The sequence below is a fragment of the Tachyglossus aculeatus genome, unplaced genomic scaffold (assembly GCF_015852505.1).
Source record: "Tachyglossus aculeatus isolate mTacAcu1 unplaced genomic scaffold, mTacAcu1.pri SUPER_34, whole genome shotgun sequence".
Lineage (NCBI taxonomy): Eukaryota > Metazoa > Chordata > Mammalia > Monotremata > Tachyglossidae > Tachyglossus > Tachyglossus aculeatus.
The window spans coordinates 3,065,907-3,084,907 of NW_024044839.1; the positions used below are offsets into that span (position 1 = coordinate 3,065,907).

General features: G+C 49.7%; 1 protein-coding gene across 3 annotated transcripts in view; it reads left to right on the top strand.

Annotated features, from left to right (window-relative positions):
* The window catches only part of RPTOR (regulatory associated protein of MTOR complex 1), a 241,393-nt gene that overhangs the window by 102,918 nt on the left and 119,474 nt on the right, over positions 1-19,001 (top strand). For all 3 annotated transcript variants that reach the window (XM_038741988.1, XM_038741989.1, XM_038741990.1), the window contains exons 8-9: positions 11,934-12,034; positions 14,974-15,118. In XM_038741988.1, coding sequence (XP_038597916.1) covers positions 11,934-12,034; positions 14,974-15,118 — 246 coding nt within the window. The remainder of the gene's footprint in view (positions 1-11,933; positions 12,035-14,973; positions 15,119-19,001) is intronic.

The window sequence follows — 19,001 nt, forward strand, 5'->3', positions numbered from 1 at the left end:
GCCGCTGCCTTCGGAGAGAGTTCATTATCTAAACCGTCGGAGTCGGCAGCCGGGTCATCTGAAGCCAGGCTAGCTCGGGCCGTCCTTCTCTTCCGTTTTCCTTTTCTGAACCCGGGACAACGGAAGGAAATCTGGGCCCCGTGTTGTCGGAGAGAGCCAAATCCCATCTCGTTCAGTCACCCCCGCTTCGATTGTACGATCCTCTTCTCGACCAAATTAGCGTCGGCTAATTAGCTTTCAGCCGTTCCAAACCGACCTGGATCCCGGGCACAGTGTTGCTCGTGACTACCACGAGGTAGCCTCTGAATCTCAGTTTCCTCTGCCTGGAAAATTCTTCCCTTCACAAGCTACCTATTTTTTTATAGGATCTGTTAAGCGCTTACTATGTGCCAGGCACTGGACTGAGCGCTGGGTAGATACAAGCTCCTCAGGTTGGACCCTGTCCCTGTCCCACATGGGGTTAGCAGTCTTTATTCCCCCTGTTTACAGATGAGGAGACTGAGGTTTCTATCCCAGAGGTCGGGCAAATACAGCGAGTCTCTGCCCCTTGGCTTTGGTTTTCTTAATAATGATAATAGTAATGATGGCATTTGTTAAGCGCTTACTATGTGCAAAGCACTGTTCTAAGATCAAGTTGTCCCACGTGGGGCTCACAGTCTTCATCCCCATTTGACAGATGAGGCAACTGAGGCTCAGAGAAGTGAAGTGACTTGCCCAAAGTCACACAACTGACAAGTGGCGGAGCCGGGATTAGAACCCACGCAGTCTTCTGGTGCTGGCACCATTTCCTCCAGACAGAGATGGGAAAAGCAATCACTGGTATTTGTTGAGCATTTCCTGTGCGCAGAGCACTGTACTAAGCACTTGGGAGAGTACAACACAACCAAGTCGGCAGACACGTTCCTGACCCACAAGGAGCCTACGGTCTAGACGGGGAGACGGACATTGCTGTGCATAAATAAATCATGGGTAGGGGCATAGAATTCATTAAGAGTTGCTGCTTAAGAGTTCTGGGTTTTCCGCTCACCGCTACAGAACTAGAAATCGTGTGTGATTATCAGTTTTGTGTTTGCATTTCCCCTCTCATCCTCCTTCTGCAATCACAAAAACAACAGTCCTACAGTTCAACCAATTCTGGCATGTACCACTGGAAAAAAAAAGAAAGAAAGAAGGTAATAAAAGAAATGAGGAATCAGACCAGCAGCTCTCTTGTACTACTTAGTATGTATGTAGTGTTATTTAATGTACCAGATGAATCATGGAAGACAAGCATCCTATTTTCAAAGAAGAAAAATATCCGAGGTCCCTGCTCTTTATTTATTTTGCTTGGAAAGATGTATGGCTTCGTTTTTACGTTTCCAAATATTAAAAATGAGCATTCCCCTTCGGCGGGGCTGGAGCCCAGCGCGGCCTGACGGAGCGTTTTCACTTGAGAGATGGGGAACGTCGGCGGCTTTCAGAGGTCGGACGCAGTCGATCGATCGATCGGTGGTGTTTCCGGGGCTGTCTTACCCCGTGCAGGGCCCTGCGCCGAACACCTGGGAGAGGACACGGAGCTAGTAGACATGAGCCCTGCCCTCGAGGAGCTTACGGTCTGCCACGGGCAGAGCACTGGACTGAGCGCTTCAGAGAGTCCGAGGTGATAGATACCGTCCCTGCCTTCAAGGAGCCTGCGGTCCGCTGCAGTCAGAGAATGGTATTAAGCGCTCGAGCGTGTGCAGTAGAGGTGACAGGCGTGACCCCGTCCTCCATCAGCGGACAGTCTAGTGAGTTACTAAGGTCACATCTCCAAGAGGCAGCGTGGCCCAGCGGATAGAGCATGGGCCTGGGCATCACATAATAATAATAATAATATTTATTGAGCGCTTACTGTGTGCAAAGCACTGTTCTAAGCGCTGAGGAGGTTACAAAGCGATCAGGTTGTCCCACAGGGCCTCACAGTCTTAATCCCCATTTTAGAGATGAGGTAACTGAGGCCCAGAGAAGTGAAGTGACTTGCCCAAAGTCACACAGCTGACAAATGGGGAGCCGGGATTTGAACCCGTGACCTCTGACTCCAAAGCCCGGGCTCTTTCCACTGAGCCACGCTGCTTCTCTGCACGAACCTGGGTTCTCATCCCGGCTCCGCCCCTTGTCTGCCTTGCGACCTTGAGCAAGTCACCTCTCTCCTCCGTGCCTCAGTTACCTCATCCGTCGCGGCAAGATAGCCGGGCCGGCCGGGGTCGAGCCCCGAGTCTGGAGGGAAACGTCCGTTCTCTTGCCCAGGTCTCCCTAGACACTTTTAGCCTTGCCTCTTCAGATGCTTTCGTTTGGTCGTATTTACCGAGCGCTTACTGTGTGCAAAGCACTGTATTAAGCGCTTAGTATAGCTGCGATCGGACATCGGGCGCAGGTCCCTCTGGATTGGGGGTTCAGTCTACACGGCCACCCCCTACTCTCTCCTTAGCTCTTAGTGTCTCCGGGCGTCCCCGAACCGTCCGTTTCCATCAGACGACTGCTCTCCCTGTCTTTGAAACTCTAATGAGGTCATACCGCCTGTGGACTACCTGCCTTCATCCACCCTCTCCACTTTTATTTTATTGTTTAATCGTATTTGCTAGTCAGACGGCACTTTTCCCATCTTCACAACCCTGATAAGATCACACTTCCTCCAGGAGACCCGCCCTCATCTACCTCACTCTCCCTTTATGTTATTTTTTCATCGCATTTGCCAAGCACTTACTATGTGCCAGGCATCGTACTGGGCGCTGGGAAGGATCATCATCATCATCATCAATCGTATTTATTGAGCGCTTACTGTTTGCAGAGCACTGTACTAAGCGCTTGGGAAGTACAAATTGGCAACATATAGAGACAGTCCCTACCCAACAGTGGGCTCACAGTCTAAAAGGGGGAGACAAGATGCAAGCTAACGGGGTTGGACACGGTCCCCGTCCCGCATAGGGGCTTACAGTCTTCGTCCCCCTTTTCTGGATGAGGTCGCTGAGGCCCGGAGAAGGGAAGCGACTTGCCCAACGTCACAGAGCAGACAAGTGGCATCCAGAAACCAGAGAAGGCAGCCGTCGAGAAACCCCGGCCCGGGAAGAGGAGCAGCTTCGGCTTCCGCTGCCATTAGTACGAGTCCCGGGATCCCGTGAGATCTTCAGCAAGGACCTCCGTCGGGAGTCACACTCAGCACAAGCTGCTTGGCGACCCTGACATTTCTGAGTCCTTTAGAAAACAGACTGTGCTGATTTAGGGCCCCGCGAGGGGAGACGCCAGCCAGCCTGGAGAGAATCAGCCACTGAAACAAGTGGAGATGTCCCAAATCCCAGCCGCCAGCCAAGCGGCATGTCTGTCCTACCTCCCCTCAAAACACCCCGCCTCGCCAAGCTCCTTGGGCCAGATTTCTGAAATGGGACTCTCTCTCTCTTCCCCGGGGGATTGCCCGGGAAGAAGAAGAGGAATCCATCATTGTGGCATTTTCTAAACAGTTCCTTTGCACCAAGTACCGTACTTAGGCCTGGATTCAAGACACGGCTGCGCGCTGGAGAGGGAGAGCAGGTATTGAGTCTCCCTGTCCACAGAGGAGGCCCAGAGAAGGGAAGCGACTGGCCCTCGGTCACCCGACGGTCCTCTGGTTTCCCGGCCTGGGCCCTTTCCCCTAGGCCACGCTGCTTGTCGTGGCCTTTTTAATATCGGAGCAGAGCAGGGAAGGCGTCTGATGGAATAATCAAGCAGTGGTGTATATTGGGCACTTACTGGGGGCAGAGCACTGGACCACAAACGCTTGGGAGAGTCCAGTAGAACAGAGTGGGTAGGCGCATTTCCTGCCCACAAGGAGCGTACGGTGTTGAGAGGGAGGCAGACATTAATATAGATAAACGCGAGGCAGAGCGCGATGGAGCTGAAAGTAAGGAGTTTGCTTCCTTTGAAGATGGCAACCCACTTTCTCTCCTCCCCGAGGTGTTTTGATCCTTGCCAGCCGAAGTGCTGCAAACGGAGGGATGGAGCCGTCTCGGTAGATCCCTCCTTTCCAAGATCCCACCCATCGGGGTGGATTCCGGGGCTCTCGGGGTCTCCCGGTGGGTGGGAAGGAAGCACTTGCCTTCCTCTCATTACAGAAGAATGCTTAGAGAAGCACCGTGGCCTAGTGGGTAGAGCCCAGCCCCGGGAATCAGAAAGACCCGGGTTCTCATCCCGGCTCCTCCACCTGTCTGCCGTGTGACCTTGGGTGAGTCACTTCACTTCTCAGGACCTCAGTTCCCTCATCTGGAAAATGGGGATGAAGACAGTGAGCCCCACGAGGTCCAGGGACTGCGTCCATCCCTATTTGCTTGTATCCACCTCCAGCGCTTAGTACAGTGCCTGGCGCATGGTAAGGGCTTAAGTAATAATAATAATAATAACAGTGGCATTTATTAAGCACTTATTATGTGCAAAGCACCGTTCTAAATGCTGGGGAGGTTACGAATTTATTTACTTTTACATATTTACTGTTCTGCTTATTTTGTTAATATGTTTTGTTTTGTTGTCTGTCTCCCCCTTCTAGACGGTGAGCCCGCTGTTTGGGTAGGGACCGTCTCTGTATGTCGCCAACTTGTACTTCCCAAGCGCTTAGTACAGTGCTCTGCACACAGTAAGCGCTCAATAAATACGATTGAGAGAGTGAGTGAAGGTGAGCAAGTTGTCCCACGTAGGGCTCACAGTCTTAGTCCCCATTTCGCAGATGAGGGAACTGAGGCCCAGAGAAGTGAAGTGACTTGCCCAGAGTCACACAGCTGAAAAGTGGCGGAGCCGGGATTTGAGCTCATGACCTCTGACTCCAAAGCCCGGGCTCTTTCCACTGAGCCACGCTGCTTCTCTGACCACAGTCATTATTAATAATGATGGCATTTGTTAAGCACTTACTATGTGCAAAGCACTGTCCTAAGCGCTGGGGGGATATAACGTGATCAGGTTGTCCCACGTGGGGCTCGCAGTCAATCCCCATTTTGCAGATGAGGTAACTGAGGCTCAGAGAAGTTAAGTGACTTGCCCAAGGTCACACAGCAGACACGTTGCGGAGCCGGGATTCGAACCCATGACCTCTGACTCCAAAGCCCAGGCTCTTTCCACTGAGCCACGCTGCTTCTCTTATTAGTATTATTACGCCGTTGGCCGTTCAGCCCTCCCGAGCCCTCCCCTCTTCTGGTCGTGCAAGAACTGTTCATCACGAGCCTGTTGTCTGGGGGCTGGGCGGGGGCTGATGTTCTCCGGGATCTGGAAGGAAGACCGTAAACAAGGAAGAAAATATTAAAAGCTGTTTAATTTCAAGCTCCATTAGATAGGGGGGAGGGTTGAGGACTCGGCCATATTTCTCACCCTAAATTGGACAGATCGGCCAGGCTGAGAAGCACTGGCTTTGGATGCAGAGAGGGTGTTAAAAAAGAAAAAAGTGCTCTTTCTTAAAAACCGCTCAGAGCTTCACGGTTTGGTGTCTGATTGAGCCCTTGAGTTGGTCGGATAGCCCTAGGCGCTTTAATTGTCTCTTTAGCGGTCTAGTCTATACATGTATATATGTCCCCTTTTAGACTGTGAGCCCACTGTTGGGTAGGGACTGTCTCTATATGTTGCCAACTTGGACTTCCCAAGCGCTTAGTCCAGTGCTCTGCACACAGTAAGTGCTCAATAAATACGATTGATGATGATATGTATACATGTATATATGTTTGTACATATTTATTACTCCATTCTACTTGTACATATTTATTCCATTTATTTTATTTTGTTAATATATTTTGTTTTGTTGTCTGTCTCCCCCTTCTAGACTGTGAGCCCGCTATTGGGTAGGGACCATCTGTAGGTGTTGCCGACTTGGACTTCCCAAGCGCTAGAAGCAGCGTGGCTCAGTGGAAAGAGCCCGGGCTTTGGAGTCAGAGGTCATGGGTTCAAATGCCGGCTCCACCACTTGTCAGCTGTGTGACTTTGGGCAAGTCAGTTCACTTCTCTGTGCCTCAGTTCCCTCATCTGGAAAATGGGGATGAAGACTGTGAGCCCCCCGTGGGACAACCTGATCACCTTTGTAACCTCCCCAGTGCTTAGAACAGTGCCTTGCACATAGTAAGCGCTTAATAAATGCTATCATTATTATTATTATTATTATTATTAGTGCAGTGCTCTGCACACAGGAAGCGCTCAATAAATACGATTGAATGAGTGAATGAATAGTGCAAGACGTGGGTTCTGGTGCCGGCGCCACCATTTGTCGGCTGCGTGACCTCGGGCAAGTCACTTCCCTGGGCCTCAGCCTTCTCGGTCGATCAATCAGTCGTATTTATTGAGCGCTCACCGTGGGCAGAGTACTTGACCAAACGCTTGGGAGAATCCAATATAGCAGAGTTAGTCGACACGTTCCCTGCCCGCGATGGGCTGACAGCGTAGAGGGGGAAACAGACATTAATATCAATAGAAAAATCATGGCTATGGATGAGGAGTGCGTCCCCCCAGTTCTTCCTCTCCCCCTCCTCCCCCTCTCCATCCCCCTCGCCTTACCTCCTTCCCTTCCCCACAGCACCTGTATATATGTATACATGTTTGTACATATGTATTACTCTATTTTACTTGTACATATTTATTCTATTTATTTTATTCTGTTAATATGTTTTGTTTCGTTGTCTGTCTCCCCCTTCTAGACTGTGAGCCTGCTGTCGGGTAGGGACCATCTCTAGATGTTGCCAACTTGGACTTCCCAAGCACTTAGTCCAGTGCTGTGCACACAGTTAAGTGCTCAATACATAAGATTGAATGAATGAATGTGGGGCTGAGGGAGGGGGGAATAAAGCGAGTAAATCCAAGGGAAAGGGCGATGCAGAAGAGAGTGGGAGAAGAGGAAATGAGGGCTTGAATTGGGAAATGAAGGGAAGGCCTCCTGGCCGTGATGTGCCTTCAGTAAAACTTCGGAAGTGGGGAGAGTGCCTGGTTCCTCTCCCATTTAGATCGCACACCCCATATGGGACAGAGAGTGGGTCCGGCCTCATCATTTCGCATCTCCCCCAGCGCTTAGAACGGCGCCGCCTTGGACAAGTCACTTCACCTCTCTCTGCCCCAATTTCTTCAACTGTAAAATGGGCTTACCCATCCTCCCTCCTGCTTAGACTGGGAGCACCCTGCAGACAAGAGGCGGAGCCGGGATGAGGCCCCAGGTGCTCCTGCCTGGTGGGCCCGGGCTCTGTCCACTAGGCCACCCTGCTTCTCTAGTCTACCCACACGGTCTCCCAGAAAGCTGGTTGGGAAGAGAGCCCGCAGTCACTGCTGATAGTCAATCAGTCAGTGGTATTTATTGAGTGCCTGCAGGGTACAGGGCACTGAACTGAGTGCCCGGGAGAGTACAAGAACTCCAGGAAATGTCCTTCCTGCTGTGTAGTCTTGGGCTTCAGATTCTCCTCCGAGCTCATTTGACAACCCCAAACAGGGCGGTGCTCAAATGGTTCAAAATCAGCGCGGAATCTGTTTCCCAAATGGCTGCCAGCTGGGTCTTCCAAGAATTCTAATAATGGCTTTCAGGCAGCAAGCCGTCCATCGCTAAAATCCCATCTCCTCCAAGAGGCCTTCCCCGACTTCCCCGCCTTTCCTCTTCTCCCACTCCGTTCTGCGTCGCCCTGGCATTCGGATTTGCCCCCTTTATTCACCCCTCCCTCAGCTCCACAGCACTTAAGGCCCTAGGTGTCATAAATTTATTTATGTAAACGTCCGTCTCCTCCTCTAGATTGTAAGCTCCCTGTGAGCAGGATAGGTGTCTACCAACTCTATTCTACTGGACTCTCCCAAGCGCTTAGTCCAGTGCCCTGCACACAATAAACACTCAGTAACTGTGATTGATCGACGGGTTCCTAGTGTTAGAATAGCCTCCCTCCCAATAGATTTCTTGTATCCGATCATCAAACATACAGAAGGCTCAGATCCCGAGGGAAACAGGGAGGACTTCTGAGTTCTTACAAGAGGTGTTTAAACAGGAAAAAATTTTTTTAAAAAAAGCACCATCTGTCTCAGATATATAAACACGTTCCCTTTATTCTGATTAAAAGTTAGCCCTGCTTCGAAATCCCCAGTTCTGGAGGCAACTCTCTGCATTTTATTTATTCATGGAAAGACAAAGTCATTAAATGGTTTACAACAGCAGGGACCTGTGAAATTAGACTGCTAATCTTCTAGGCTCTGTAAATAGCAGGATTCACACTCTCTAGCCCCTGGACCGGTTCCCTGGGAACAGTTCCTTGCCGAAAAGTTGTCGCTTTCTGCCAGACGGGGTGCTTGGGCCCCGCCTGCCAGACTGGGGCAACAGATCCCTCTAGACTGGAAGCTCTCTGTGGGCAGGGAACGCGCCCGCAACTCCGTTGAGGCCCCTTCTCACTTTGCCTCGATCTCATCTATCTCGGCACCGACCCGCAGCCTGGCCCTGGCCCGGAACGCCCTTCCTCCTCCAATCCCCCAGATGGTCACCCCAAGTTCATATATATATATATGTAATAATAATAATAATAATGGCATTTATTAAGCGCTTACTATGTGCAAAGCACTGTTCTAAGCGCTGGGGAGGTTACAAGGTGATCGGGTTGTCCCACGTGGGGCTCACAGTCTTCATCCCCATTTTACAGATGAGGTAACTGAGGCACAGAGAAGTTAAGTGGCTTGCCCAAAGTCACACAGCTGACAAGTGGTGGAGCCGGGATTCGAACCCATGACCTCTCTGACTCCAAAGCCTGGGCTCTTTCCACTGAGCCACGCTGCTTCAAGTATATATGCTTGTACATATTTATTACTCTAGTTATTTATTTATTTATTTATTTATTTTACTTGTACATATCTATTCTATTTATTTTATTTTGTTAGTATGTTTGGTTTTGTTCTCTGTCTCCCCCTTTTAGACTGTGAGCCTACTGTTGGGTAGGGACTGTCTCTAGATGTTGCCAACTTGGACTTCCCAAGCGCTTAGTACAGTGCTCTGCACACAGTAAGCGCTCAATAAATACGATTGATGATGATGATGATGATGAAGTTCAAAGCCTTATCAAAGGCCCATCTCCTCCGAGAGGCCTTCCCTGCCAAAGCCCTCCAATTTCCTGTTCTCCCACTCTCTTCGTCATCGCCCTGACTCGCTCCTCTTCTTCATCCTCCCCTCCCAGCCGCACACCACTTAGGTCCGTATCTGTCATGTATTTATTTCTGTTAATGTCTGTCGCCCTGACTCTAGACTGTCAGCTTGTTGTGGGCAGGGAATGTGCCCGTTTATTGTTGTTTTATACTCTCCCAAATGCTTAGTCCAGTGCTCTGCCCACAGTAACAGCTCAATAAGTCTAGTTGAATGAATGAATGGCATATTAAACTCTCCCAAGCTCTTATCAGAATAAGCGCTCAATGGATACCATGGATCAACCGAATAAGCTCATTGTGGGCAGGGAACGTATCTGCTAATTCTGTTGTCCTCTCCCAAGTGCTTAGTACAGCGCTTAGCCCATAGTGAGCGCTAACTACCACGGAACATATTTATTACTCTATTTATTTATTTATTTTACTTGTACATATCTATTCTATTTATTTTATTTTGTTAGTATGCTTGGTTTTGTTCTCTGTCTCCCCCTTCTAGACTGTGAGCCCACTGTTGGGTAGGGACTGTCTCTATATGTTGCCAACTTGCACTTCCCAAGCGCTTAGTACAGTGCTGTGCACACAGTAAGCTCTCAGTAAATATGATTGATTGATTGATTGATTGGATTGATTAATCCCTACAACTGTACTTTGAAAGCCAAGCGATTGTACTCACCCAAGCGCTAAGCGCTCAGTAAATACAGTCGGCGGATTGACTGACAGGCAGCCTGAAGTTGTTGTTGCGAATCCCGGTCGCTGCTTATTGCTTTGGCTAAAGGCAAAACAGACAGCAGGTTGGAACTGAGCAGCCGACTTTTTCTTATTTTATTTATTATTGTTTATAATTGTTTTATTGTTGGTATTACTGTTATTACCACAGTCAACATCCCTATTGATGGTGATAATGATAATGGTGGCATTTTTCGGCACCGAGCCCTGGTCTAAGCTCCAGGACTAGCTCCAGCTCTAAGCTCCGTGCCTCGATCTCGCCTATCCTGCCATCGACCCCTGGCCCATGTCCTCCCCCGGGCCCGGAATGCCTTCCCTCTGCCCGTCCGCCAAGCTAGCCCTCTTCCTCCCTTCAAGGCCCTACTGAGAGCTCACCTCCTCCAGGAGGCCTTCCCTGACTGAGCCCCTTCCTTCCTCTCCCCCTCGTCCCCCTCTCCATCCCCCATCTTACCTCCTTCCCTTCCCCACAGCACCTGTATATATGTATATATGTTTGTACATATTCATTACTCTATTTATTTATTTTACTTGTACATATCTATTCTATTTATTTTATTTTGTTATTATCTTTGGTTTTGTCTCCCCCTTTCAGACTGTGAGCCCACTTTTGGGTAGGGACTGTCTCCATGTGTTGCCAATTTGTACTTCCCAAGTGCTTAGTACAGTGCTCTGCACACAGTAAGCGCTCAATAAATACGATTGATGATGATGATGATTATGATGATGTTAGAAGATAATGAAGTCAGACCCAGGCCCTGCCCAACCTGGGAATTTCAGGAGTCCCTGTCCCCATTTTGCAGATGAAGAACTGAGGTCCCGGAGAAGTGAAGCGACTTGCCCAAAGTCACAGGGCAGGCGAGTGGATGAGAACCCGGGTCCTCTCACTCCCAGGCCCGGTCTCTACCATTTCCTTAAAACAGAGAAACGAGCATATCTCAGGGGAGATAAACCACAGGAAGGAAAAGATTTGAAGAGAGGCAAATCACCTCTCCCAGCCCCAGGAAAGGTCTGCGGAATCTTTTTTTATTCTGGGCCTTCGGTCTGGACCGAACAATTTGGTAGCGTCTGTGGTTCTCAAAGCATTATTAAGATCTTATCTCCTCCAAGAGGCCTTCTCCGATTAAACCCTTTTTTCCCCAGCTTGATTTCCCTCTTCCTCACCTTTGCACTTGGATCTGTGACATTTGGGCGTTTGCTACTCGCCTCCTCTCAGCTCGTCGCGAGCAGGGAACGTGTCGATCGTATTGTTCTCTTGTCCTCTCCCAAATGCTTAGTACAGTGCTGCACACACAGTAAGCACTCTAATAAATACAATTGACCGACTAGTCACCCCATCCCCAGGCCCACAGCAGTTAATAGTAATAATAATAATAAATAATTATGGTATTTGTTAAGCGCTGTGGGCCAGGCACTGTGCTAAGCGCTGGGGTCGATACAAGGTAATTGGGTTCGACACAGTCCCTGTCCCACACTGGGCCCACAGTCTCAGTCCCCATTGTACAGATGAGGTAATGAAGCCCAGAGAATCAATCAGTCAATCAATCAATCGTATTTACTGAGCGCTTACTGTGTGCAGAGCACTGTACTAAGCGCTTGGGAAGTACAAGGTGGCAACATATAGAGACAGTCCCTACCCAACAGTGGGCTCACAGTCTAGAAAAAACACTGTTCTAAGCGCTGGGGAGGCTACAAGGTGATCAGGTTGTCCCACGGGGGGCTCACAGTCTTCATCCCCATTTTCCAGATGAGGAAAGTGAGGCCCAGAGAAGTAAAGTGACTTGCCCAAGGTCACATAGCAGTGGCGGAGCCAGGATGAGAACCGAGATCCTTCCGACTCCCGGGCCCGGGCTGTAGCCACTAGGCCATGCTGCTTCCTGTGTCCATATCTTTAAATCCTGTATTATAATCGTTCATTCATATTAATGTCTGTCTCCCCATCCCAGACTCTAAACTCATTCAGGGTCGGGAGCGTGTCTACTCGTCCTCTCTCGGGCGCTTGGGATGTGTAAGTAAGCGCCCAATAAATGCGATTGATTGACTGGTTGGTTGATTCTCGACGTCCGGAACCCAGATTCATGAGAATGCACCGTGTTTCCTAGGATTCCTGGGCGGCTGAATGACAGGCGGACACCTCTGGGAGAGCTGAACTGGATCTTTACCGCCATCACAGACACCATCGCCTGGAATGTGCTACCCCGAGGTAAGACTCCTTGGCAGGTGGGGCCTCGTAGACCGTGAGCCCACTGTTGGGTAGGGGCCGTCTCTATTTGTTGCCAACTTGGACTTCCCAAGCGCTTAGTACAGTGCTCTGCACACAGTAAGCACTCAGTAAGTACAATTGAATGAATGAATTGAATGAATAGTAGATAGGGCACAGGCCTGGGAATCAGAAAGAGCTACGTTCTAATACGGTAAGTGCTTAAACAAATAATAATAATAATAAAAAAGAAACTACGGGTCTGGGAATCAGAAGGACCCCGGGTCCTTATTCCGGCTCTGCCACTTGGCTGCCGTGAGACCTTGGGCCAGTCACGTCACTTCTCTGTGGCCCCCATCTGGAAAATGGGGATGAAGATTGGGAGCCCCACATGGGACCCCTGGTTTGGCATGCATCTACCCCAGCGCCTAATATAGTAATAATAATAATAATAAAGATGGTATTTGTTAATCGCTTACTATTTGTGAAGCGCTGGGGAGGATACAAGGTTAACAGGTTGTCCCACATGGGGCTCACAGTCTTAATCCCCTTCTAGACTGTGAGCCCACTGTTGGGTAGGGACTGTATATGTTGCCAACTTGTACTTCCCAAGTGCTTAGTACAGTGCTCTGCACATAGTAAGCGCTCAATAAATACGATTGATTGATTAATCCTCATTTTAACAGATGAGGGAACTGAGGTAAAGAGAAGTGAGGTGACTTGCCCAAAGTCACACAGCCGACAAGTGGCGGAGCCGAGATCTGAACCCATGACCTCTGACTCCCAAGCCCATGCTCTTTCCACTGAGCCACGCTGCTTGTGCCTGGCACATAGTAAGCGCTTAGCAGATACCACTTCAAGGCCCTACTGAGAGCTCACCTCCTCCAGGAGGCCTTCCCAGACTGAGCCCCTTCCTTCCTCTCCCCCTCATCCCCCTCTCCATCCCCCTCATCTTACCTCCTTCCCTTCCCCACAGCACCTGTATATATGTTTGTACATATTTATTACTCTATTTATTTATTTATTTTACTTGTACATATCTATTCTGTTTATTTTATTTTGTTAGTATCTTTGGTTTTGTTCTCTTTCTCCCCCTTTTAGACTTTGAGCCCACTGTTGGGTAGGGACTGTCTCTATATGTTGCCAACTTGTACTTCCCAAGCCCTTAGTACAGTGCTGTGCACACAATAAGCGCTCAATAAATACGATTGATTGATTGATACCACTTAAGATGAAAAAGATTCCCCTTGAGAATGAGGAGGAGGAAGAGGGAACAGTCATTTTTAAGGAGAGAAGGACAGAGCCGGAGAGGTGGCCTGTCGACTGACCGTATATCCCAGCTTATCTGGGACAGTCCCCAGTTCCATTCATTCATTCAATCAGATTTATTGAGTGCTTACTATGTGCAGAGCACTGTACTAAGCGCTTGGGAGAGTACAATGTAACAGTAAACAGACCCATTCCCTGCCCGCAATGAGCTTACAGTCTAGAGGGGAAGCCAGCTATTTCTGTCAGCAGTCCAGGGTAGTCGAAGAAATGCACTTGTCCACCCTCACAGTTCAGCCTGTCCAAGCTCCCTCATCAGTCCACCTTTTTCAGTCCCGCTCGCTTTAAAAGCCAGGCCCTCCCCTGTCTGGGTTAGAAGAGAAGCAGCGTGGCTCAGTGGAAAGAGCCCGGGCTTTGGAGTCAGAGATGATGGGTTCAAATCCCGGCTCCGCCACTTGTCAGTTGCGTGACTTTGGGCAAGTCACTTCACTTCTCTGAGCCTCAGTTACCTCAACTGTAAAATGGGGATTAAGACTGTGAGCCCCCCGTGGGACAACCTGATCACCTTGTAACCTCGCCAGTGCTTAGAATAGTGCTTTGCACATAGTAAGCGCTTAATAAATGCCATCATTATTATTATTATTAGAAGGAGCGCGGCTCACTCTCTGGTCCAGTCCCATTCTGGGACCGATTTCTCAGAAAACCAGAGATTTTCACCCACCACTTCCCTGCCGGACCCTCCCTACCAGGCGGCTGCGGAGAAGGAGAACACTTAGCATCTCCAGCGTCTCCATTTGCGACCGGAATCCCAGAGTTCCTCCCGTTTCTGAGCGACGCCTCCCCGAGGGAGAATTCCCGCTCGGCCGGGAGATCAATCAATCAATCAATCAATTGTATTTATTGAGCGCTTACTGTGTGCAGAGCACTGTACTAAGTGCTTGAGAAGTCCAAGTTGGCAACATATAGAGACAGTCCCTACCCAACAGTGGGCTCACAGTCTAGAAGGGGGAGACAGAGAACAAAACCAAACATACTAACAAAATAAAATAAATAGAATGGATGTGTACAAGTAAGATAAATAAATAAATGAGTGGGAATAATAGATCATCATCATCAATCGTATTTATTGAGCGCTTACTGTGTGCAGAGCACTGTACTGAGCGCTTGGGAAGTCCCAGTTGGCAACATATAGAGACAGTCCCTACCCAACAGTGGGCTCAAAGTCTAGAAGGGGGAGACAGAGAACAAAACCAAACATACTAACAAAGTAAAATAAATAGAGTGGATATGTACAAGTAAATAAATAAATAAGTGGGAATAATAGATGAGTGGGCAAAACTGGAGAACCCACCCAAGTGAGGGCAGGAGCCCCGGATAAGAGCGGGACTCGGGGGAGGAAAGGAGCTGAACGTTTTTGGCATCTTCCCGTCAGGCCAGAACGTTTCCGTGCCATTTTTCTCCTCAGTTTCTGGGATCGCCCGGGCGAAGCCGCGGCTCGGTTGGTTGGCGTTTCTTTGGCCAAGGGAAGATCGGGCCACCGGGCCCCAGCCTCGCCAGTTCAGAGGGAGCATCTGCCGCGGTGGTGCCGGGGGAGGGGGAGGAATCTATTTTTCGGGTCCAAAAACGCCCGCTCTGAGTCACAGAGCTCCATTCTGTCATCTCCGTGTCTTCCCCAGACCTCTTCCAAAAGCTCTTCAGGCAGGACCTGCTGGTGGCTAGCCTTTTCCGGAACTTCCTCTTGGCAGAGCGGATCATGAGGTCGTACAACTGCACGCCCGTCAGCAGCCCGCGCCTGCCTCCCACTTACATGCACGCCATGTGGTAAGTCGGTTCCCTCGGCCAGACCGTGCGTCCCCCACCGTGGAAACCGACCCAAAACCAGGTAACCCCGTCTTAACCGTAAAAAAACCGAGTCACCCGTTTGGGTCACTCATTCACCTTCGGGCCTCGAGTTGGGGCGTGCGGATGGCGGGTCGAACCAAATCGCCCGAGGAAACGGTCGACGAGGGAAGTCCTCCGGTCCTCTCCCGTACGTTGCCTCGGTCGATCAGTCGATTGTATTTATTGAGCGCTTACTGTGGGCCCAGCAGGGAATTAAGAGCGGGAGCCCCACGCGGGTCACGGACTGGGTCTAACCTGACTGGGCCGTGTCTTGCCCGCGCTTATTACGGAGCCCGGCACATGGTGAGCTCTTAACAAATACCAAAAAAATAAAGAAACCATGAAGACGATCAAATGATTGGAAAATAAGCTTTGGCTGGAACGGTTGTCAAAGGCCCTTAGAGAAGAGAGAGAGCCAAGCGGGGATTCACTTAATGGCTTTCTGAAGGATCTCTTCTGGGCCAGAGGCAGTCAGTCAATCGTATTTACTGAGTGCTTACTGTGTGCAGAGCACTGTACTAAGCGCTTGGGAGGGTACCGTGCAACAATAAACAGGCAGATACCCTCTCTTCCGTGTCCCCTGAGGGCTAGAGAAGCAGCATGGCTCAGTGGAAAGAGCCCGGGCTTTGGAGTCAGAGGTCATGGGTTTGAATCCCGGCTCTGCCAATTGTCAGCTGTGTGACTTTGGGCAAGTCACTTCACTTCTCTGAGCCTCAGTTCCCTCATCTGGAAAATGGGGATTAAGACTGTGAGCCCTATGTGGGACAACCTGATCACCTTGTAACCTCCTCAGCGCTTAGAACAGTGCTCTGCACATAGTAAGCGCTTAATAAATGCCATTATTATTATTATTATTACTATAGACCAGGCGGAAACTAGAGGTCAAGTGATGTCGGGTGGATGTAAAGAGCAAAGAGCTTCTCGATCCCAGAGATGTTTCAACACTTGGATGGACTCTCCGGTCCTCAAGAAGCCCTCCAGTGGGAAGAGCCCAGGCTTGGGAGTCAGAGGTTATGGGTTCTAATTTCGCCCCTGCCACTTGTCAGCTTTGTGACTTTGGGCAAGTCACTCCACTTCTCTGGGCCTCAGTTCACTCATCTGTAAAACGGGGGTTAAGACTAGGAGCCCCATGGACTGTGTCCAACCTGACAAGCTTGTATCTTCCCCAAGTACTTGCTTAGTACAGTGCCCAGTGCATAGTAAGCGCTTAACAAATACCATTACATAAAACAAGCCCCATCCACATCAGTTGTCTCATCTACAAAATGGGAGGAATTGCCTTTTTCCCCTCATCCTTAGACTGTGAGTCCCATGTGGGACGTGGGCTGTGTCCAACCCGATCGCCTTTCACCTTCCCCGGTGTTTATTACAGTGCCCGACACATAGTAATTACTTAACAGATACCCTTAAGACCACCCCCAGAACCTGAGCGATCAGTTCCCATGCGCTGGAGATCGCTCCCCTTGTTTGGAGAGAAACTGCTAGGCCGAGAATCTCCGAGGTTTCCCTTCTACCTTCTGGATTCTGTGTTTCTCTCCTCCGGGTGACCTGGGGACATGTCAGTTGCTTTTTGTTTTTAAGGAATGGAAAAAGTTCACAGAAGGGGGAGGAGGAGGATTACTGAGTGCCTTCTGACTACAACGCACTGTACTAAACACACTTGGGAAGGTACGACAGAGGCCCAAGACGTGTCCCCTGCCCACGAAGGAGCGGACCATCTCCAGTCAGCTCAGCAGCAGTTTCCTGAGGCACCTTGCCTTTTCCACGCAGGGCTGAGAGTTCTCCCCTCTCTGTAATTGGAACAGATGGTCCTGGTTGGGAGGAAATGAGCAAAGCGTGATGGGCAGTGCCACTCCAGAATGGTGGCGCTTGCTAAGCGTCTCTGACGTGCCAGGCACTAGACCACACGCTGGGGGAGAGCCAGGACAGCTCGGCCGGACACGGTCCCCGTCCCACAAGGGGCATCCGGGCTGAGGGGAATAGTAATAATAATAATAATAATGACCCCTGCCCACCATAATAATCATAACGATGGCATTTACTAAGCGCTTACTATGTGCAAAGCTCTGTTCTAAGCACTGGGGAGGTTACAAGGTGATCAGGTGGTCCCATGGGGACCCCAAACTTGAGGTCCTTTTCAGTCCTCTTAAGGGCTACAGCCTCAACTCAGATGTGATTTATTCCCACTTTCCACTGACCTGCCCGCTTTTCCATTTTATTGGAGCCCAGTGCAGCCCAGACCCTATTACCATTATGGAATTTGTTAAGCGCTTCTGATGTGTCGCTCACAGTCTTAATCCCCATTTTACAGATGAGGTAACTGAGGCACAGAAAAGTGACTTACCCAAAGTCACACGGCTGGAAAGTGGTGGAGCTGGGATTTGAACCCGTGACCCCTGACTCCAAAGCCCGGGCTTTTTCCACTGAGCCACGCTGCTTCTCTAGAGAGAACAGGAAGAGGAAGAGAGAACAGGGATTGAACCCCTATTTTTACAACCCGGGGTGGAACCAGAATTCAAACTCAGATCTTCTGACGCCCAGGCCCGCTCTTTATCGTTACTCTGTTACTCTCTTTATCCACTCCCCCAGCGCTTAGTAATGTACCTGGCATATAGTAAGCACTTAACAAATACCATTATCATCATCATTATTATTATTATTTAACCGAGACCCCCAAACCTGAGGTCCTTTTCAGTGCACTTAAGGGCTACAGCCTCAACTCAGATGTGAGAGAAGCAGCGTGGCTCAGTGGAAAGAGCCCGGGCTTTGGAGTCAGAAGTCATGGGTTCGAATCCCGACTCCGCCACATGTCTGCTGTGTGACCTTGGGCAAGTCACTTAACTTCTCTGAGCCTCAATTACCTCATCTGCAAATGGGGATTGACTGTGAGCCCCACGTGGGACAACCTGATCGTGTTAGAACAGTGCTTTGCACATAGTAAGCGCTTAACAAATGCCATTATTATTATTATTATTTATTATTATTTATTCCCACTTTCCACTGACCTGCCCGCTTTTCCATTTTATTGGAGCCCAGTGCAGCCCAGACCCTATTACCATTATGGAATTTGTTAAGCGCTTCTGATGTGTCGCACGCTTTTTTGTATGGTATTTGTCAAGCTGGGACTCTGTGACTTTGGGCTAGTCACTTAATTTCTCCGTTCCTCATTTCCTCATCTGTAAAATAGGGATTAAGACTGTGGGGCCAGGGACCGTGTCCAGCCTGGTGACCTTCTATCTACCCCAGCACTTAGAAGAACATGTAGAGAAGCAGCGTGGCTCAGTGGAAAGTGCCCGGGTTTTGGAGTCAGAGGTCCTGGGTTCAAATCCCGGCCCCACCAACTGTCTGCTGTGTGACTTTGAGCAAGTCACTTCACTTCTCTGGGCCTCAGTTTCCTCATCTGTAAAATGGGGATGAAGACTTTGAGCCCCCCGTGGGACAACCTGATCACCTTGTAACCTCCCCAGCACTTAGAACAGTGCTTTGCACATAGGAAGCGCTTAATAAATGCCATCATAAATAAATAAAACAGTGCCTGGCACGTAGTAAGTGCTTATAAATTGCCATATTTGGAAAAGGCACTTAGCATGTATCTGGAGCTGTACTAAGCGCTGGGGTAAACCCACGTTAATCAGGTTGGACCCAGTCCCTCTCCTGCGTAGGGCTCAGAGTCTTCATCCCCATTTTACAGAAGAGGGAACTGAGGCCCAGAGAAGTGAAGTGACTTGCTCAAGGTCACCCAACGGACAGATGGCGGAGCTGGAATTAGACTCTTCTGACTCCGAGGCCGTGCTGATTCAAAGTCCTGGGGTCAGTGCAAGTT